Source organism: Aethalodelphis obliquidens, unplaced genomic scaffold (assembly GCF_003676395.1).
Source record: "Aethalodelphis obliquidens isolate GAN/ISIS:26980383/991018 unplaced genomic scaffold, ASM367639v1 scaffold43, whole genome shotgun sequence".
NCBI lineage: Eukaryota > Metazoa > Chordata > Mammalia > Artiodactyla > Delphinidae > Aethalodelphis > Aethalodelphis obliquidens.
In genome coordinates this window covers 4,563,630-4,587,463 of record NW_020837987.1, presented here as the reverse complement: position 1 = coordinate 4,587,463, position 23,834 = coordinate 4,563,630, and the positions used below count along the sequence as shown (strand labels likewise).

Genomic DNA, 23,834 nt, shown 5'->3' with positions numbered 1-23,834 from the left:
CTGCCAATGCAGGGGACATGGGTTCAATCCCTGGTCCGGGAAGATCCCACATGCCATGGAGCAACTAAGCTCATGCGCCACAACTACTAAAGCCTGTGCACCTACAGCCCGTGCTCTGCAACAAGAGAAGCCACAACAATGAGAAGCCCGTGCACCGTAACGAAGAGTAGCCCCCGCTCGCCGCAACTAGAGAAAGCCTGCGTGCCACAACTAGAGAAAGCCCGCGCACAGCAACGAAGACCCAACACAGACAAGAATAAAACCAAATAAATAAATTAACTCATTAAAAAAAACCTTCTCTTAATGAGAATACTTAGGATCGTCTTCTTTAATACTTCATTTGGGAATTGAACAACGTATCTGTACGTGTTAAAATCCTTTTATATTTTTGCATTGCATGTATACTATGTAACAAACATATCATGTATAATGTGATTTAGCATTTTTTTCATTAAACTTAGTCATCTTACCTAAGAGTAGCCATCACCACCCTGGTTTGTAATATGATCCACATGTGAATAGTATAGTGGCATGGATCCTGGATTCTAGAGCCAGAATTCCTGGGTCTGTTCAAATTATGGGTCTACTTCAATTTCCTCACTTATAAAAATGAGGATTATAAAAATGAGAATAACTATAGTACCAAGCTGAGAGGGTGTTGTGAGGATTGTCCTATTATATGTGCAGTGCTTTGAATAGTGCTTCTTATAAAGTCAGATCTCAATAAATGTTAGCTATTTTAACCATTGTTGAAATCAGAAAGTACCTTATGATAAAAATTAATTCCTCAGCTATTTCTTAATCTATTTAGTCCCAACTTATTATCTAAAGAGAAAAACCTGGGTGAGAACATTATCCAGTTATTTTGGGTAACCAGGTAACTAGAAAACGGTAATAAGCTTATATGAACATTTAATCGAGAAAATTTAAAAAACAAAAACAAGGAGAGGCAAAATCCAAGGCTAGTTATGTGCATGAAATTTACTTGAACTCCAAGACAAATTTACTATGTTACCTGAACGATAGCTGGGTCCTGAGGCAAAGAACATTGTGGTTTTGGTGGCTCACAAACAGTGAGGTCTTTAATATCACTCCCACGGAATATAATGTATTCAAAGACTTCATCTCGAGGTGGTATTGGACGATCTGTTGGTCTGTCTTCTGTACCAAAGGACCGAACTGGTGAGAAAACAGAGGATATGAGATACATGTCTACTCACTGTATTCAGCTAGTGCCTCTTACAATGCACTGTTTCAAGTACTAAAGAGCAGTTCTTAAATGCCATCCATAAGAAAGTATTCATTAATTTGTAGCTAAGTAAATTTTTTTTCTTAAGTGGAAAACAGAGTGGGTTTTGCATAGAGCTAAATGTGTTCAATTTAAAAGACTATTGGCGGGGCAGCGGAGCTTCCCTGGTGGTGCAGTGGTTAAGAATCCGCCTGCCAATGCAAGGGACACGGGTTTGAGCCCTGGTCCGGGAAGATCCCACATGCTGCAGAGCAACTAAGTCCGTGCGCCATAACTACTGAGCCTGCGCTCTAGAGCCTGCGAGTCACAACTACTGAGCCCACATGCCACAACTACTGAAGCCTGCACGTCTAGAGCCCATGCTCCACAAGAGAAGCCACTGCAATGAAAAGCCTGCGCACCGCAACAAAGAGTAGCCCCCGCTCGCCGCAACTAGAAAGTCTGCACAGAGCAATGAAGACCTAATGCGGCCAAAAACAAATAAATAAAATAAATAAATTTATATATTAAAAAAAAAAAGAATCTGCCTGCCAATGCAGGGGACACGGGTTCGAGCCCTGGTCCGGGAAGATCCCACATGCTGCTCAGCAACTAAGCCCGTGCACCACAACTACCGAGCCTGTGCTCTACAGCCCGTGAGCCACAACTACTGAAGCCCACGTGCCTAGAGCCTGTGCTCCACAAGAGAAGCCACCGCAATGAGAAGCCCACGCACGGCAACGAAGAGTAGCCCCCGCTCACTGCAACTAGAGGGAGCCCGCGCGCAGCGACAAAGACCCAACACAGCAAAAAAAAAAAAAAAGTTATCTTTAAAAAAACAAACAAGACTATCGGTATTATGAGGTTGTGTTCTTCCTACATTTTTATTTACTTCTATCTTTGGTGGTTGTGATAAGAGGAGGTGTTAAAAATGTCCTTCATTGTTATTTATTTTTAATGCCCTCATTCAGCAAAATAAAAAACTGGCAGCATTTCGTGTGTGTGTGTGTGTGTGTGTGTGTGTGTGTGTGTGTGTAGTAAGTGAAAATGTGAAGATTTCCCCAATCTACAAAAATCCCAAAGTTTTGGAAACTGAGCTTTGGGTTTAAGAGAAGAAAATGCAAAGAATATCCATCTTGGTGAATAGTACGTCCTCTAGAAGCCAAGGAAAGCAGCTGTCAAACTATTCAGCTCCATGGGATAGCCTGAAATGCCCTAGTTACCTAAAATATCTATCTCATAATTAAATCTGATTATTTTAACACTTAAGATAGCATTACTCAAAGGTGAACTGTGGACCACCTGCATCAGGGTAAGCTAGAAAGATTCTCAAATCCACTGACTCAAATCTTCTGGGAAGAGGGTATAGAAATCTGCATTTTAAACCAATTCCTCAAGAGTTTCTTATGAATACTAAAGTTTCAGGTTCACTATCTTAGGAGACTTCTGATGTTGATATCCCTATAGAAACTCCAAATAAGAAAGTTTTCAATATCAGATATTATTCATTTAAAGAGTGTCCTAGAGGAAGTAAACACCTTAACATTGTGCAAAGTTTTGAATGTATGCATTTTTCTGCAGAATTGATCCATAGCTAGATAGAAAATAAAGATTTCAGTTTAAATAATGCCTTTTTTTAAATCCTAAAAATTCTTTCTAGTACTTATGAGACTTCCAGGAAAGATGATGGCATGGTTGTAGGTTTGCAGAAAATGTCTCCCTAAAAACTAAAGAAAATTAAAAAGTTTAAATATCCTTAAACCAGGAAAATACCTCAAACCTATACCATAAAGCTTTATTAAAAACTATCATTCAGATACTGAATAAGTTAGTACAAACCAGAAGACCAAGTCCAGAATCCACATGTAGCATGCTGAGAAATTTTCCCAGGCACCCTCCAACCTGGTGGACGGGGACACAGATGTGATAAAGGAAAAGATGTAGGACGTCCTAGCTGAAGCATCCCTTCCTCTGGTGGCCGAACAATACTTTATCAGGGCGGGAGCAAGTGACAAGGTCCTACATCTTGTCCTTTAACCAAAAGGAAGGCCAAAAAGAATTAGAAAAAGCAAGACTAATAAAATTACAAGTAGGCCAATCTCACTCCTAAACTTAGCACCACCACCATCGCCACCATACAATGCTTTATAAAGTCCCAGACCTCCAAAGTAACAGATTAGCCCATCCTGAAGCTGCAGGCAGGTGGGGTGGGGTTAAAGGTCTTCCATCTATTTACAAAACCAAAGAGAAGCTCTACTAGGCTTTCTAAGGCATAACAAAACCATTCAAACTATACCCATGTAGTCAAAAGAAAGATGAAAAATCCATTCAGGATTAATATTTATCACAGGAAACAGAAGAAAATTTCAGAAAGAACTGCTTTACATTCTCAAGAAAAATAAAACTCTTATGATCAAAATGATACTGAAAAGAAAAGGTAGCATAGTTAAGGAAAGAAAAAATAGACAAGGCAAATATAACAGCAGAACTAATAAAACATATCAACAATAAGCAGAACAGTCTCTGAGAAAGACAACAGAACAAATAAGAGAAAATATAACTAAAGATATAACAAGCATCCTGACATAAAGACCTAAATTTGATCCGGTTTCACTGTACTTCCAGGAAAAAAAAAATTAGTGCACTATAAGCCATACAGACTTATCCTTTGCTACATCAAAATAAAGAACTCACAGAAACAGTGCCATCAAAAAATAAGAGATGGACAACAAATCCATTTAAGCACATAAATATATGTGACAATTTACTAAGGCGCTAGAATAGAATGTAAATTTAATAGTTCTGAAAAAGACTACAAAGGTACAAAGTGTTGCAAAAATTAGGATGGTACCTATTTCACACAGTATTCTAACAAAAATTGGGAGATGAAAATGACAAGAAGCAGAGGAAACACAAAAGGAAATTTATAAATTAATACTCATCTTTTATAGTAGGAGTCACCTCATAAAATTTGGGGGGAAGTTGATAAATTAACATATGTAGGCTTAAAAATTTGTTATTTGCAGTCCTAAAGGTAACCAACAATAGAGTTGAAAACTAAAGGCATACTTTCCAAAATATGGTATGAAGAAAACCGTTACCGGGCTTCCCTGGTGGTGCAGTGGTTAAGAATCTGCCGCCAATGCAGGGGACACGGGTTCGAGCCCTGGTCCAGGAAGATCCCACATGCCGCAGAACAACTAAACCCATGCGCCACAACTACTGAGCCTGAGCTCTAGAGCCCGCAAGCCACAACTACTGAGCCCTCGTGCCACAACAACTGCAGCCCGCGTGCCTAGAGTCCGTGCTCCTCAACAAGAGAATCCACTGCTATGAGAAGCCCACGCACCGCAATGAAGAGTAGCCCTCGCTCACTGCAACTAGAGAAAGCCAGCGCAGCAACAAAGATCAATGCAGCCAAAAATAAATAAATAAAAATAAAAGTTCCCTTAAAAAAAAAAGCTACCATACAGCAAAAGAGGGAAAATGAAAAAGTATGAAAACAGAGACCATGAGTTTGAGAAACAGGCTCTAATGATGGAAACCGATTTGATCAGATTTAATGTTTTCAACAGACAGTTCTTGTAGCATTATAAAGAATAAGTTAATTAGAAGAGCAATCAGAAGGGAACACATGTCTGGAAGATAACAGAACAAATGAGAGGTGGTGAAGGTTGAAACCTGGACATTGAGAGTAGAAAGAGAGAAGGCCGGACAAACACAGAAAAGGTAGAAAATTACTAGTACTATTCTGCTACAAAACATTTCAATACATGAATTAGCTCATGTGCAACTGGTTAGTAAGGGAATTATGTCAGTACAGTCAAAAATCACATTGTTTCATCCCTAAGTTTTTTAACCTGTTATTTTTATTTATTTATTGCACTTTAGGGGGCAGCAGCTAAACACAGAAAGCCACAGAGTAACAGTATATGATGCCCAATCACCCCAAGTTTCCTCTTGGCTCAATTTGGCTATGTAATCAGTCTTATAAGTGCTTATTGCATGGTTCTCCCTGATCCTGATGCACTCTTTCATTGTCTCCAACAGCAGATTCAACTCTTTTTTATACTTTCTTCCATCAGGCTACCTTACATTTTTTTCTTTCAAGCTGGTAGACGACTTCATTGTTAGGTATACTTCACCAGCATTTTTGTTAACACTATCATTTCCATTCATTTTCTTTTTCTTCTTTTCTTTTTTTTTTGGCCACACCACTTGGCTTGCAGGATCTTAGGTCCCGGACCAGGGATTGAACCTGGGCCCCAGCAGTGAAAGCGCCAAGTCCTACCTAACCACTGGACTGCCAGGGAATTCCCTATTTTTCTTAATTGTGGTAAGAATACATAACATGAGATCTACCCTCTTAACAAAATTTTAAGTGTACATCACAGTATTGTTAATTATAAACAGAGCTCTACAACTTTACCACCTTGCTTAACAGAAACTTTATACCCATTGAACCACAGTGTATCATTTCCTCCTACCCGTAGCCCCTGGCAACCACTATCCTCCAGTATATTTTCTTCTGTGACTTGGAAAATAAAATCAAAAAGGAAGCAGAGGGCCAGTTTGGAAATTACTGGGCAAGTGCTGGTGAAAAAGTACCTAAAGAAGGAGGTCAAAACATAACATTATTTATGAAATGTAATTTCTTACTTAGAGTTCTACAACTCTGTCCACTTTTTTTCAAAATAGACTGCTATATTATTTGTTACATCAAATAATATATTTGATATACAATAATATATTGTATATTAGGTAAATATACAGTAACATTAAACATTCTATGTATGAGGCAGATTATAAAACTATTATTTTCAAAAGATTACAACTATCTGAAATTAAAACATATATGTGAGTGACATCATGGAAGATGGTAGAGTAGGAAGATCCAGGAATTGGTCCCTCCACCCAAACAACTATTGGGCTGGCAAACAGTCTGAATTAACCTTTGTGGAACTATGGAATCTAGTCAAATGCCTGTAGCATCCAAGGGAGCACCTAATGAAGAAAGAGGCCAGTAACCTTTGGTGAATTCTGGCATTTTGCAGAGTGGCTGGCTATTACCATTCATCATCTCCCATCTCTGTCAAGGGCAGCTGTGGGGACAGTGGCCCATGTTTCTGGTGCAGCTTGCTGATGCCAGGTGGGCAACAGGGATCCTGTCCTCCAAAAAATTAGGGTTGTATGACATGATCTGCCTGAAAATTCACTGAGGGCCCAGCACAGAGGCTGGCCATTGTTTCAACCCTCAAGGGCAGGGCACAAGTGGCTTCTCTAGTAGTGCTGGTGAAGGCATTTAGAAGAGTTAGCATATCCTTCCCCCCTCAACAACAGCAGAATGTACATTATTCTAAATTGCACATGGAACATTTTTCAGGACAGACCAAATTTTAGGCCAAAACCAACTCTCAATAAATTGAAAAGGATTGAATTTTATGAAGTATTCTCTGACCACAGTGGAATGAAGCTAGAAATTAATAATAGAAGGGAAACTGGAAAATTCACAAGTACGTGTAAATTAAACTGACTCTTAAAGAACCAATAAGTCAAAGAAGAAATCACTAGGGAAATTAAGAAAAATCTGAAGACAATTGGAAAAGAAAATACCCCCTGCCAAAATCAGGGGATGTAGAGAATGCCATACTCAAGCAGGAAATTTATAAATGCTACACTAAAAGAATCTCAAATAATCTTTATTAAGAAACTAGAAAAAGAACAAACTAAACCCAAATCCAGCAGAAGGAAGGAAGGAATTTATACTGGATTAGGGATGAGATGAACAACATAGAGAACAGAAAAACAGAATCATCAAAGCCAAAAATTGGTTCTTTGAAAAGATCAACAAAATAGACAAACCTTTAGCTAGACTAGACTGACTAAAGAAAAAGATGAGCAGATGTAAATAACTAAAGTCAGATGAAAGCAAGGACATTACTACCAACTTTACAGAGATTAAAAGACTCAGAATACTACAGACAATGTATGCCAACAAAATAGATAAACTAGACAAAAAAGAAAAATTCCCAGAAACATACAAATTACCAAAACTGACTCAAGAAGAAATAGAAAATCTCAACAGATCTTTAACAGGTCCAACAAGAGACTGGACCAGTAATCAAAATCCTCCAAAGAACCAGGTCCAGTTTCACTGGTGAATTTTACTAAACATTTTAACGTCAATCCTACTCAAACCTCTCCAAAAAAACAGAAGAAAAGGGAACACTTCCTAACACATTCTATTAGGCCAGCATTACCCTGACACCAAGGACAGACAAAGATACTGTAAGAAAACTACAGACCAATATCTCTTATGAATACAGACACAAAAACCCTCAACAAAATACTGGCAGACTGAATTCAACAGTACATTAAAAGGACTATAAACCATGACCAACTGGGATTTTATTCTAAGAATGCAAGGGTGGTTTAACACACAAAAAAATTCAATGTAATATGCCACATTAATAGACCAAGGTGGGGGGAACCCCACAGGTTTACTGCAATAGATGCAGGAAAAGCGGTTGTTAAATTTAACACCCTTTCATGGTAAAAATACTTAGCAAACTAGGAAAGGAAGAAAACTTACTTTACATGATAAAGGGCATATATGAAAAACCCACAGTTAACATCACATTCAATGGTGAAAGACAGAAAATATTCCCCTAAGAACAGAAACAAGACAAGGATGTCCACTTTCACCACTGCTATTCAACAATGTACTAGAAGTCTTAGCCAGCACAATTAGGCAAGAAAAAGAAATAAAAGGCATCCAAATAAGAAAGAAGTGAAACTCTTTCTGCAGATGACACGATTCCATATATAGAAAAGTCCATAAAATCTATTTTTTAAAAAACTACTAGAGCTAATAAATGAAGTCAGCAAAGTTACAGGTACAACATCAGTACAAAAATCAGCCGTGTTTCTACCTACCAACAATGACCAATCCAAAAAGGAAACTAAGAAAACAATCCCACTTACAACAGCATCCAAAGGAATAAAATATCTAAGAATAAATTTAACCAAGGAGGTAAAAAACTTGTACACTAACAATTACAAAATGTTGCTGAAAGAAACTGAAGACCTAAATAAATGGAAAGTCATCCCAGGTTCATGGATTGGAAGACTTAAGATTACAATGCTCCCCAAAGTGATCTACAGATTCAGTGCAGTCTCTATCAAAATTACAATGGCCTTCCCCCTTCCCCCAGAAATGGAAAAGCTAGCTCTCAAATTTATATGGAACTTCAAGGGAGCCTGAATAGACAAAAGAATTTTGAAAACATTGGAGGACTCATACTTCCTGATTTCAAAATCTACTACAAAGCTACAGTAGTCAAAATAGTGTGGTACTGGCATAATGACAGACATATAGATTTATGGGATGGAATACAGAGTCCAGAAATAAACCCAAACATCTATGACCAATTAATTTTAGACAAGGGTCCAAGACTGTTAAACAGGGATAATAGAACAGTCTCTTCAAAAAATGTTCTGGGCTTCCCTGGTGGCACAGTGGTTGAGAGTCCGCCTGCCGATGCAGAGGACATGGGTTCGTGCCCTGGTCCAGGAAGATCCCACATGCCGCGGAGCGGCTGGGCCCGTGAGCCATGGCTGTTGAGCCTGTGCGTCCGGAGCCTGTGCTCCTCAACGGGAGAGGCCACAACAGTGAGAGGCCCGTGTACAGCAAAAATAATAATAATAATAATAAAAAATAATAAAAAAGTTCTGGGACAACTAGATAAATGTGAAAGAATGAGGGTGAAATCGTACCTTACTCCATATACAAAAATTATCCCTAAGTGGGTGTGATATTAAGATATCATAAGAAATACATATATATATATATATATATATATATGTCTTTATCTCTAGCTCCTGGCCAGAGTGCCTAAAACTTCTGTAATTTCCTAAGAGATAAAGGTACTAAGAGCATCTTTTGCTCTAATGTTTGGTCTTTGACCCTGGCTTCTGACATAGAGCTCCTAAATCTCTTGGAATTTCCTGGATGATATCAGAGCATCTTTTGCTCTAATGAGGAGACTCTTGATGAAGTCCTGGATAGCTTCAGGAAGGGGGCTGGACATCAGAAAGATGAAGCTATGATAAGGAGCTTGAAACTTTCAGCCTCACCTCCCACCCTCTAAGGAGGGAGAGGGACTTGAGATTGAGTTAATAATTGATCACGCCTATGTGATGAAGCCTCCATAAAAATCTGTAAACTATGGGTTTTGGAGAGCTCCCTGGTTGGTAAAGATGTGGAGGTGCTGGGAGGGTGATGTGTCTACAGAAGGCACGGAAGCTCGGCACCACTTCCCACATTTTGCCCTCTACATCTCTTTCATCCGACTGTTCCTGAGTTGTATCCTTTTATAATAAACCAGTAATCTAACAAGTAAACTGTTTTCCTGAGTTCTGTGTGCTGTTCTAGCAAATGATCAAACCAAGGAAGGGGTTGTGGCAACCCCCAATTTATAACCAGTTGGTTAAAAATACAGGTCACAAGCTGGGCCTTGAGACTGCTGTGGGGAGTGGGTGGGGGGAAGTCTTATGGAACTGAGCCCTTAACCTGTGGTATCTGACACTAACTTCAGATAGACAGTGTCAGAATTGAGTTAAATTGTAGGACACCCAGTTGGTGCCCAAGGAGTTGGAGAATTGATTGATGTGGGAAACCCCCCCACCCACCCACAATTTGGAAGCTAGAATGGAAGAGAAACACAGAATTTTTCTTTTAGTGGGTCAGTGACCTAAATATAAGAGCCAAAACTATAAAAATATTAAGAGAACATAGGAGTAATCTTTATGACCCTGAATTTGACAACGGATTCTTAGATTTGACACTAAAAGCAACAGCGACAGAAGAAAAAAACAGATGAATTGGACTTCATAAAAATTAAACCCTTCAATGGGAACATATGTTTATGTATGACTGATTCACTTTGTTATAAAGCAGAAACTAACACACCATTGTAAAGCAATTATACCCCAATAAAGATGTTAAAAAAAAAAATTAAACCCTTCATAAAAATTAAACCCCTTCTTAAACAGTATTAAGAATATTAAAAGACAAGCTATGAAATAAGAGAAATGTTTGTAAGTCATATATAAGTGTTTAATATGTAGAATATATAAAGAACTCAACAAATTGTTAAAGACAAACAATCCAATTAAAAATGAGCAAAAACTTGGAGACACTTCTCAAAAGAAGATATACAAATAGCCAACAAGATCATGAAAAGATGTTTAATATCATAAGTCATTATGGAAATGCAAATCAAAACCAACATGAAATACCACTTCACAACTACCAGGATGGCTTTAGTAATAAAATCAGAAAATAACAAATATTGACGAGGATGTGGAGAAATAGGAACCCTTGCACACTGCTGGTAGAAATGTGAAATGGTGCAGCTGCTGTGGAAAATAGCTTGGTGGTTCCTCAAAAAACTAAACATATAATAACCAAATGACTCAGCAATTTCACTCATATATAAAAAACCTATGTCCACACAGAAATGAATGTTTCAAGTAGTATTATTCATAATAGTCAAAAGTTGGAAACTACCCAAATGCCCATCAACAGATGAACAAACTGTGTTTTTTACACACACACACACACACACACACACACACACACACACACACACACACACACACACGAGTATTATCCAGCCATAAAAAGGAACAAAATGCTGATACAGGGCTTCCCTGGTGGCGCAGTGGTTGGGAGTACGCCTGCTGATGCAGGGGACACAGGGACACGGGCTCGTGCCCCGGTCCGGGAGGATCCCACATGCCGCGGGGCGGCTGGGCCCGTGAGCCATGGCCGCTGAGCCTGCGTGTTCGGAGCCTGTGCTCCGCAGCGGGAGAGGCCACGGTAGTGAGAGGCCCGTGTACCGCAAAAATTAAAAAACCAAAAAACAAAATGCTGATACATGTTACAGCTAGAAAGAAGCTCCAAAGCATTATGCTAAGTGAAAGAAGACAGACACAAAAGTCACCTATTATACAATCCCTTTTATATAATATATCCAGAATAGGAAAAGCCAGAGAGACAGAAAGCAGATTAGTGGTTATTGAGGAAAGGCGGGCAAATGGGGAGGGAATTACTTAATGGGTAAGGGGTATTTTCCCAAGGTGATGAAAAAGTTTTGAAATTAAGGAGAGGTAGCGGTTACACAACACTGTGACTAAACTAAATGCCACTGAATCATACACTTTATAATGGTTAATTGTATGTTATATGAATTTCACATCAATAACATACACAGGGACTTCACTGGCAGTCCAGTGGTTAAGACTCTGCACTTCCACTGCAGGGGGCACGGGTTCAAGCCCTGGTCTTCCTGGTACGGAAACTAAGATCCCACGTGCCACACGGTGAGACAAAACAAAAACAAAAACAAAAAACCACACACACACACATCCCTACAAATATAGCTGGTAAGAGAATACACAAAATGATAATAATAGTTGGATGAGAATGTTAAAACTAGGCGTGGTTGTCCTCTATATTCTCAACTTCATCATGTTGTTACCTTGCTTTAATAAGTATTGTAGTTTTTCTTATTCCCCAAACTAGAAAAGCCCAAATTTTAGGCCAGTGTTCAAAAGAGGGGGAAGTAGGGAAAATACTTTTTTTTTCTATTAGTCTTAAAAGAATATAATCAATTCCCCACTCTGGCTACAAATAGCAAAGATTTATTAATAAAAATGTATACCATGATACTCTTTTTTAAAAAAAGAGATAGGGTCAAAGTTCTGGCAAAATCATTTATCTAAAATATCTCTATCTCTAAATCAAGGCAAGCTCAAATATCACACTGTCAAACCTGGTTAACAGTATATTAACACCCATACCCATAGTCATAGTACATGACTACAGGGAAAAGCTATAGTGACCAAATTCCCAATACAATACGTCCATTATAAAATACCAAAGCTTTCTAAGTTTAAATGATAAATATGTCCGTAGTCAAGTATGGTTACCATCCTCAAAATAACATTAATATTTTCCAAAAGCCTTAACTTTTTTTTTTTTTAAGTCTTTACTGAATTTGTTACAATATTGCTTCTGCTTTATGTTTTGGATTTTCAGCCCCCCTGAGGCATGTGGGATCTTAGCTCCCTGACCAGGGACTGAACCTGCACCCCCTGCAATGGAAGGCGCAGTCTTAACCACTGGACCACCAGGGAAGTCCCAAGGCTTAACTTTTGGACACAAACTAAAAATTATAAATTAGGCTCTAATACTGACTGATGAAGAAGAAAAATAAGTCTGTTGAATACTAAAATGGGAGAGCAATAAACAAAAGGTTGAATCATTCAAGAAATGTCCAAAAGTTAGTTGCGAAACTAAGGCTAAGTTCAAATGGAAATCTAGAATAACATTTATAGTGTCGTTTTTAAAAATATATATAATTTTTTAATTTATTTATTTTTGGCTGCGTTAGGTCTTCATTGTTGCGCGCAGGCTTTCTCTAGTTGCGGTGAGCAGGGGCTACTCTTTGTTGCAGTGCATGGGCTTCTCACTGTGGTGGCTTCTCTTGTTGCAGAGCACAGGCTCTAGGCACATGGGCTTCAGTAGTTGTGGCTCACGGGCTCTAGAGCGCACGCTCAGCAGCTGTGGCACATGGGCTTAGTTGCTCCGCGGTATGTGCGATCTCCCCAGATCAGGGCTCAAACCCGTGTTCCCTGCATTGGCACGTGGATTCTTAACCACTGCACCACCAGGGAATCCCCCCTGATGTAGTCTTAAAGTTAAAACTCCTGTCAAGTATCAGTTGTAAGACCTGGTCCCAGACACTTACCCAAACTTAAGTTCCAACCAAGCTCATTATTCTCCATACACGGAGCAGGTTTTCCGTCCTCTACCAAAACTCCTCCCCACATCTGACCTATCCTAAATTTCAGCTTGGATACTACTTGTATTCCTCATGGTTCTCCAGAGAAACAGAACCAACAGGATGCACGTATACACACACAGACACAGAGAGATTTATTTTAAGAAATTGGGCTCATGTGAAAATCCCAAATGTGCAGAGTAGGCCAGCAGGCTGGAGACCTGGAGAAGAGTTGTGTTTGAGTCCAAAGGTGGTCTGCTGGCAGAATTCCTTCTTGCTCAGAGGAGGTCAGTCTTTGTTCTATTAGGGCCTTCAACTTGACTGGATGAGGCCCACCCACGTCCCACATCATGGAGAGTAAATATGCTTTAATTTAAAAGTAATTTAAATATTAATCTGGTTAAAAAAACACCTTCAGAAAGGTCCAGAATATTTGACCAAATATCTGGGCACTGTGGCCCAGCCAAATTGACACAACACTAGCCATCACACAACTCCACCAGTGATATTCCCAGATGGAAGTAACACATTCTTCCTCTAAAAATCATACAGTATTCTACCATTGGATATACCTACCTCTTCTAAAAGTGAAAGATCTTCAGGACAAAGATCTGTATCTTTGTTAACTACCACAGTATCTAACACAGTGCCCTACATATTGCTGACATCTGAATATTTCTTTTTTTTTTTAAACATCTTTATTGGAGTATAATTGCTTTACAATGGTGTGTTAGTTTCTGCAGCATAACAAAGTGAATCGGCTATATGTGTACATATATTCCCAAATCTCCCTCTTGCGTCTCCCTCCCACCCTCCCTATCCCACCCCTCTAGGTGGACACAAAGCACCTAGCTGATCTCCCTGTGCTATGCAGCTGCTTCCCACTAGCTATCTATTTTACATTTGGTAGTGTATATATGTCAATGACACTCTCTCACTTCCTCCCAGCTTACCCTTCCCCCTCCCTGTGTCCTCAAGTCCATTCTCTATGTCTGCCGTCTTTATTCCCATCCTGCCCCTAGGTTCTTCATAACTTTTTTTTTTTTTTTAGATTCCATATATATGTGTTAGCATACGGTATTTGTTTTTCTCTTTCTGACTTACTTCACTCTGTAGGACAGACTCTAGGTCCATCCACCTCACTACAAATAACTCAATTTCATTTCTTTTTGTGGCTGAGTAATATTCCATTGTATATATGTGCCACATCTTCTTTAGCCATTCATCTGTCGATGAACACTTAGGTTGCTTCCATGTCCTGGCTATTGTAAATAGAGCTGCAATGAACATTGCTGTACATGACTCTTTTTGAATTATGGTTTTCTCAGGGTATATGCCCAGTACTGGGATTGCTGGTTTGTATGGTAGTTCTATTATTAGTTTAAGGAACCTCCATACTGTTCTCCATAGTGGCTGTATCAATTTACATTCCCACCAACAGTGCAGGAGGGTTCCCTGTTCTCCACACCCTCTCCAGCATCTATTGTTTGTAGATTTTTTGATGATGGCCGTTCTGACTGGTGTGAGGTGATACCTCATGGTAGTTTTCATTTTGAATATTTCTTGAATAAATTCTACAGTGGAAAAAGCTACTAAGTAAGCTATTTCCAAAATTGCTGAGCATTGTTTAATACCAAAGGAATTGAATTAAGTTACACAATAAACCTACTTAGAATAAAATGGGAAAATGACTATTTACAGCAAAAAGAAATAGCTGGACATCAACAGGATGGGCAAACAGAAAAAACAGCACATGGATTTAAAAGCTGCACTTGGTATTTTTTTTTCTCCTTCTGATATTTATCCTTAAGTACAGTTCTTGGTGCAAATCCAATATCCAATATTTATCCTTAAGTACAGTGCTTGGTGCAAATCCAATATCATATATAAACTTTTGCTGAAACTATTTGAGATACTATATATTTGGAATAGCTGTTATATAAGGGTTTAATACAAGGTTTAATTATTTAAATATTAAAAGATCTTCACTCATCAAGCTATCTCTCCAAAACGTACTACCCTGCACAGACCCTGACAGCAGGACAGTAGTAAGCAGGCTCTGGATTTTTTTTACTTGGGCGGGGAGCTTTAAAAAATAAGATTCCACAGGCCTGGACTTTGAATCATACCACAGCCTGTCACCACAAACCTCCGCCTTCTGCACACCTGCACTTTCTCCTTTGGTCCATCCTTCACACTACTTTCCTTCTATTAGGGAATATTACTGCGCTGAATAAAAACATCTGTCCCCAGCCTCTGTAATCTCTTCCTGTACCCACTATATACTTGTCATCCCTAATAGACACATTACTACTGACCTCTCCGCAATATTCTCAATCTCCTCAGCGCTGTCACATGCCAGTCACTGGTGACTCTAAGATAACAGAGTTCACAGCCCAGATGACTTTCCTCTCACCTTTTCAAACATATTCTTAAAACCAACTCCTTATCACTTAATTCTAAAAGTAAACTCCTGTTTGACTAAAAAGACTCCAAATGGTCTTGTCTTTTTCATTAATACATTTCATTATCTTCACTCATCTTCTCCCCTCTTCCTTGCAGTCTTGGGGGAAGTAAGACCCATACATTTCTTTTAACCCAATGTCATCTTCCACGATTATAGGTTTGAGACCTTGCTCAGTCTTACTTGCAACTTCACTTGCTTCCTCCTGTTGGATTACTAATACATGCAGATTTACTCAGACATATCTTTGCTCAACCATGAGAATTTCAGACTGAGCTTAAGGGAATAACGACTAGTGAGAATAAGAATTTAGAAAGAGTGCCATGAAGAGAGAATTGTAAAACCAGAAAGCAATTTGAAAATTTAGATGGTGATGCAAAACAACAGTAATAATGCAAAACACATAAATAAGGACCTCTTTGAAATTGTAGATCCTGAAACATTTCTATAAAGCACAGGATGGCAAAAGAAAATTTGTTTATACTTATTATTACTAATCTGAGAGAATAAAATATTCTCAATACTGTCTTAATTTATCATACTGTCTTTTCCTATTAAATGTCAAGTTCAACCACACATTTTCTGACCAAGGAGAATTTTCAGAAATAATAATTCTTTATGTGATCTACAGTTAATTTGCTATGCACAAGGGACACAAGGGGGGGAAAGATGCTGAGGTCTAGTAATGAAAGATAAGAAAAGCTTGATAAGCACAAAAAGAAAATAGAAGGTAAAACACGAACACAGAAGATGCAATGAACACTTCCTGACTAGGGTAATCAAGGAAGGCTTTGCAGGGGTGGTGATACTGAAGCAGAATCTAGGAGTATAAACCTGATTCCCTCCTGATCCATTCCCAATTTTGGTCAATAGGAACCATTATAGGTACCATCATTCGATTCCTCCCTGTTCCTTGTTCAATTCTTTAAAGGCCAACCCATTCTCCTAATTTCTCATGTATCTGCTCTTTCTTCTCTATTTTAACTAGTTTAGGTCTGTATTTCTTCTTTCCCAAACTCTTAAAATATTCCAACCGAACTCAATATTGTCCGCTCATATTGTCCCTCACCCCCAATTTTTGCACAATGCTGTCAGCATAAACTTCCTAAACCTGGACTCTGACACATCACTTTATTGGCCAAAAACTTTCCATGGCTCCTTACAATCCACCAAGAAAACTCAGACTTGTTCGCATGTCATTCAAATGACAAACGGAATAAACAAAGATAAATGTAGCAGTGGAAGCAAAATAAAAGGGGATGGAGTGCTTGAATCTGTCATCTGACACATTTTCCTTGGGACTTGAGCCTTCCAGAGCGGTTAGTCCTTCTCTTTCGTTTGTGATTTCATTATTAATCTGTTGCTTTGTTCCATTTCTTCAACAGCCATGTAAGAAGGAAGAACATTCCAGTCAAGTGAACCTTGTGAAAAGGCCACAAATCTGAAGGAACTTGACTGATCTGAAGACCTAAATGACAACTAGTGTGGTCCTACCTTAGGTGAGTCGCAAGGTGTTGTGGGTAAGGATAAGTCTTGGACTTTGTGTTGTAGTTGTCTCTGTTCACTTCCCTGACAGACTGCAAACTCCCTGTGACCAAGGATTGGACACTTCTTCCTAGATATCCTCTTCATGTGGCTAATTGTGACTATCTGTCAGGCCCTAACTTAGCTGCTGGGTCCTCAAGAACCTTGTCTCTGTTGCTCTCTTTTGTTTACTAGCACCTAGCAAAGTGTTTAACATATAGTCATAGTAGGCGCTCAGTAATTCTCTTGAATGGATATAATAAGCACCAGGCAGATACAAGCTTCCCTTATGCCCCATGTGCTCCATGCTGTCTTTAGTGTGGTAGGTATCTCTGCTCCCATATGTGCTAAGGTTTCTCCAGAACCTCTAGTTTACCCTCACCAGAGAGCACAAGGGTTGGAAAGGAATGGTTATCCAGTTGTGTAAAATGCAAAAGGGGCTTTGGAAATCTGACCACTGTTGAAACAAATTTCTAGTTAATCTTCCAGTTTTTACCTCTATCTTACCTAATTACTATAGTCCTTGTTTCCATTGCACATAATGATGCCAATTCCTGAGACTTTTAGGAGTTTGGGTGCAAATCAGGTTTACTTCGTGGCTTTACCCACTGCCTACTTAGGCTGCAGCTTTCTAAATACTGCTAAGAAGACATTTAAACTCATCCATTTGTTTTCAGCCTCCAAAATTTTGTGGCTGTTGTCTCCTTTCCAAATCTACTTTGTCCTTTATGGGTTTATGTCTTTAAAAAAAGGCCTTCTCATGTAGTTTTAGTAGGACTTATAAACAGGAAGAAAAAGTAGAAGCATGTCCAATCTGCAGTCTAAATTTAATCTTGACTCTCTAAGCTTGCTTTGTTGGGCATTCTTCCTTGTGGTTGGTTTTTCTATTTTAATCTTCCAAACATATAACCCACAGACAGAGATATAAAAATATTTCTAAGAGCAAATTAATTAATTAAAAATAAATGTATCCAATAGGAATTAAAAAACAAAACAAAAAACACCAGGGTGGAAGAGAAACTAATCTGAGAGTCAGACAGAGAGAGTAAATTTATTAGGTTACAGTAAATTTATTATGGTACAGATGAACCGGTTTCCAAGGCAGAAATAGAGACACAGATGTAGAGAACAAATGTATGGACACCAAGGGGGAAAAGCGGCAGTTGGAGGGGTGGGATGAATTGGGAGATTGGGATTGACATACATACACTAATATGTATAAAATAGATAACTAATAAGAACCTGCTGTATAGCACAGGGAACTCCACTTCACTGTACAGTAGAAACTTACACAGCATTGTAAAACAACTACACCCCAATTAAAAAAAAAAAAGATTGTTTTTTCAAGATTTACAAGATCCACAGAGAACTACTCAGGAAAAAAACATGCCAGTGTGGCAACGTTTCTTAACTCAAGAATAAAGCTTCCAGAGAGAAAAGTGACAGAGAATCAGACTGGCATCAGCAACACCAGCATGTGAGAACACAACATTCCAATAACTTCAAAGTTCCATAGAAAAAAAATTCTGAATTTGTAACAATATAGCCAGCCAGTCAAGTAATCAACAAAAAGATAGGTTCACTAAGAAAATTTTCCACCCACACATCCCCCCACCCCTGCCCTGCAAAACTAGGGGAAAAAGAGAGTCAACTAAGAGGTCAACTTGTAAACAAGAAACAGGAATCCCTGAATGTCTCTGAATAGACTGGTGAGAGATAATGGAACAGAGTAAAGCAGTAGAGGTCGTAAGAAGTAAAATTCTGCATATATTTTGAAATTAGAGCTGACAGGATCAGAAACACGTATGAGCTGTGAGAGGCAGAGAAATTAAGGATGACTCAAAGGTTTTTGATCTTACCAACTAAAAGAGTAAGTTGTCATTCGATTAGATGGAGAAACAGGTTTGGGACATGCTGAATGGGAGATGCCTAGTAGACATCCTTCCAGGTGGAGATGTTAAGGAGGCAGATGGATACACAAGTCAGGAGTTCAGAGGAGGGGTACAGGTTGGAAATAACAGTAATCTATAGATAGTATTTGAAGTCATGAAGAGAAAAGTCATCAAGAGAAGAGTGCAGATGATAAAATAAGGAAATAACTTGTAAACAACAGAAAAGAAAAAAGAGAGAGGAGAGAGAGAACGAGAGAGTGAAGTTACGAACTAAGCCCTGGCATGCTCCAACATTTGGAGGTTTAGGAGTTGAAGAATCAGCAAAGGAGACTGAGATGCAACCAGTGAGGTATTAGAGAAAACTAGGATAACATCAAGTGAAAAAACTGTTACAAGAAGAGATCAATTGTGCCATATATTGCTGATCAGTCAAGTAGACTGAGAATAGGAACCAACCACTGAATTTAGCAACATGGAAGTCTTTGGTAACCTTAATGTAGACAACTCCTTCAAGGAGTTCTGGTGCAAAGGGAAGGGGAGAAATGGGGCAGTAGATAACAAAGAAGAACTGCATTAAGAGTAGTGCTTTTTTGTTGTTGCTGTTTTTAAGATGGGTGAAATAACAGCATATCTGTGAGTAGACAGGAAGGATCTGGTAGAGAAAGAAAAACTGAATACATAGGAGAGAGAGAGTAGAGAACTGCTAGAGCAATGTCCTTGAATCATCAAGAAGGGATGAAATCTTGCACAAGTGGAAGGGTGGCCTTAGAGAGAACAGTTTATCTATATTGACCAGAGAAAAGGAGAGGTTTGGGGCAGATGCAGGTAACTAGGTACATGTGGGATGAGTTGATAAAAATTCTCTTCTGTTTGCTGTTCTCTTCTCAATTAAATAGGAAGCAAGGTTCACAGGCTGAAAGTGAAGATGGGGGAAGAGGTGGTGGAAGTCTGAGGAAAACAAGGAATGGAATAGTCATGCAGAAAAATGGAACGAATGGACTATGGAAATACAGTATATATATATGGGAAGTAGCCATGACCACTGGGCTTAGTGAACATAAACGTACAGTGAAATTGGCCAGCATGTCTGTGTTGACACTTGTACAAGAAAGTGGGAGAGGGAAAGGGGGATTGACAGTATATGCTCTGTACTGACTGTAACAACTCCTTGTGGAATTAAAGCAGGAAGTAAAGTTATGAGGGGAGTGTGGGGCAGTGAAAGGTAGTTAGATCAACAGACTATAGACTACAATAGATCTGAATGACTGATGGAGTTGGGGTACCTAGACAAAGATGGAGACAGTGGTTGGAAATAACACTGAGATAGCTACTCTCTGTTAAGCACCTACAATAAAACAGTTAACTTTTTTTTTTTTTTTTTGCAGTATGCGGGCCTCTCACTGCTGTGGCCTCACAGGCTCCGGACGCGCAGGCTCAGCGGCCATGGCTCACGGGCCCAGCCGCTCCGCGGCATGTGGGATCTTCCCGGACCGGGGCACGAACCCGTGTCCCCTGCATCAGCAGGCGGACTCTCAACCACTGCGCCACCAGGAAAACCCAACAGTTAACTTTTGATATTATCTCATTTAATTCTGAGAATGACTCTGAAAGATGGGCGTTATTATCCTTATTTAAAAGATGAAGTTAAAGCTAATGTTAAATTACTTGTCCAAGGTCAAAGAGCTACTAAGTATTCCAACTGGCCTTTTGGGTCACATTTTCTTTCAGAAACGAACACCTCACAAAACTAGAATAAAATCCTTGTGAATAAAATATTTTACAGACTAACTCACACTTTATCCATTAAAAAAACGTACTTCAAGGATATCCAGTTTTTAAAATGGCTAACTGAAGTATTACTTTAAAGCATCAGAGAGAAAATAAAAGGTAAATTGTTTCTATGGAAAACACCTTCTATCATGGAGTAATAAATTCAAGTTAAACTATCTACAGTTACTGCTATTATTACTTTGGCACTGCGTTAAATATAAAATTCTTGCTATGTGTCATGCACAGGTAAGATCTCTTTACTCTTAGTATTTCCTTCCTTCTACTATTATTTTCTTCAGGCTTTACGTTGTTTTCTTTACTTCTGATTCAGAAAGTCATGGCTTATTTTACTCCACTGGAAAATGTACAGTTAGTTTTTGGCACTTGACACGAGACTCCCAGAATTACCAAGAATTTCTGCGGACTATGTATGCAACAACAACAAACTGTTTCCAAGGCTCCAAGTTCTGGCAACCTCACTAAATAGGGCGACCAAAAGAAATCGCAGCATTAAGTTTCACTGGATCTTTGCTGTTCTAGGTAGTGATTTTGTGAATTGCTAGATTTGGATCTCCAACTCATGCGAGAATGCAAGAAATCAATAAAGCACTTCACAGGCATTTCATCCATCATACAAAACTCTCCCACTCTCTGAAGTTTATGACTATGTGGCTAATCAACAGTCAAGAAGTAGGTAAGCTATGCCAATGGGCAAGACTTAGCAGATGAGTAAGGAAATAATCCATTGCCAATTTACCCACTTTTATATTCCTCCACCAGTCACTTGATTTTAAAAACAAATCATTTTAAAAGCAGCTGGCTTATATAATCATTCTTCTTCACAAAGTCTCTTTTCCTAATTCAGTGGCAACCTGGTTTTCACTTGAGGGGTATATTATCCAGGTACAGCTAACAAAATATATGTTACATAAGAATTTCATTTAATTTTATTTAAATACTTTTAAAATCTACGTATATAATGCTTATAGGAAATGTAAACTTCCTCCAACTTTGAGATTCCCATAATTAGAAACCTTCAATAACTACAAGTATCCTTTTCATTTATTCAAATATTTACCAAGGGTCTGCTATGTGCCAGGCACTATTCCAGGTACTGAGGATAGAGCAATGAATGAGACAAAACTCTCTGCCTTCACGAAGCTTCCATTCTGTGCGAAATCTCTTAGTATCCAGGATCTGGTATGTGTCTGGGCGTCATATTCACAAACACAGGTGCAAATACAATTGGAAGTATCCCATAAACTATTGATGCATGTCATCACTTTGCAATTCCCTCAAATGTCCTGAACTGATTCTTCTCTTAAATTTTAAATGAAAACTATAATTGAGCTTGAGTCATAAGGTGAAACTCTGTCTCCCCAACAATGTCATTTGAATCATAAGATTTTTTCCTCTTATATCCCTATTCTCCAAAATTTCTTACTGTTGGGGGAGGGAACATACCTATGTATTTTAATTTTAAAGAGAGATACAATTGTGAACATGGAATTTGGAGATATCCCCAAGAGACTTCTATAAGATTAATAAACTAAAATGCTAATTAACTTCCATTTATTCATTCATTTAATAAATATTCGTTCATCCCAGGAGCTCAGACTCTACGTGGGGAGCGAAGGTGGAGACAACAAACACATGCAAATAAACAAAGATGATTACGTGTAGGTCATGATCAGTATTAGGAAGAAGAAAAACGCAGAGCTATGACAAAGACTATAAGAAACAAACTACAGCCCAGGTTATCTACTAACATACTTAGACCTACATTAAAGTCTTTCTAGGTTGCCTTTAAAACTTCCTGACATTGATTTAGAAGACTGAGTATTAAAGTTCATCAAACTTACCTCAATTTCACTTTATAGAACTAGAGCTAGTCTGTGAAATCTCTAGCAGAAAATAAAAGACATCACCCATTCAGCAGTACATCTGGGATTGGACTTTTGATTATATACAGTGTGACCATACAATTTATTATCCAAACTGCAACATTTTCAAGAGAGAAAAGGGATGTTTTAACCATTATGCCAGAATAACAGGCACAAACAAGGACTTTCCACGAGGGCAAACCAGGCCATATGGTCACCCTAATTACATACTACATCAAGCAGAAATAGTCCAAAATTTCAGGACTATTTTATAGTTCCAGATGGATTTAAATTGTAAGTAACATCCAAGTAAAGAATCTAAATTATAATCTGGATCACATAAGCCAAGTGATGCCCTTACTAAATTTAAAGATTTAAATACCTCACAACATATACAAAATTAATTACAGACGTATTATAGACCTAAATGCGAAAAGGCAAAATAAAAAAGTTTTGAAAAGATAATCAAAGTAACTCCATGACTTGGGATAGGGAAAAACTCCTTAAAAAAAAAGGAAAAGAAACACTAGCCATAATGGAAAAGAGTGATAAACATGTCTACATTAAAAGAACTTCTATTCACCAAAAGAAACCATTAAATGGGAAAAGATACTTGTAACAGATACATCCAGCAAAGGATTCATATTCTAAATATTGAACTCTAGAAAAAAACATGCAATTCAATAGGAAAATGGGCAAAAGATTTCAAAGGCACTTCATGAAAAGATGAAATCCAAATGACCAAGATACGAAAAGGTGTTCACCTCGTTAGTAATCAGGGAGATTAAAACCAGGCACAAACACATACCCACCAGATTGGATAGAACCAAAACATAAAATACCTTACACTAAATATTATTGTTGAAGGATGTGGAACAACTATAACTTTCATATACTGTACTAATAATTGAAATAAAAACTAGTAAACAACTACTTTGGAAAACTGTTTGTCATTATCTAATAAAGACACACAATCCCCATGATCCTGCAATTCAAAGTATACACCATAAAGAAAATTACGTAAACATGCATCAGTAAACTCAAACACAAATGTTCACAAAGGCATTGTTCATAATTGCCAAAAACTGTAAACAATTTAAACAACTGCAGAATATCCAAAACAACTGCAGAAATAAACATATCATATGCATGATGGAATACTATCTCCCAACAAAAGCCAAAATAAATATATACAAGATGATTCCATTTATATAAAGTTCAAAC

The 23,834-nt window shown here is 38.3% G+C and overlaps 1 protein-coding gene across 9 annotated transcripts in view; it reads right to left on the bottom strand.

The window, feature by feature from the left end:
- Positions 1-23,834, bottom strand: part of LSM14A (LSM14A mRNA processing body assembly factor) — a 71,097-nt gene that overhangs the window by 44,463 nt on the left and 2,800 nt on the right. For all 9 annotated transcript variants that reach the window (XM_027079355.1, XM_027079354.1, XM_027079362.1 and 6 more), the window contains exon 2: positions 1,016-1,179. In XM_027079355.1, coding sequence (XP_026935156.1) covers positions 1,016-1,179 — 164 coding nt within the window. The remainder of the gene's footprint in view (positions 1-1,015; positions 1,180-23,834) is intronic.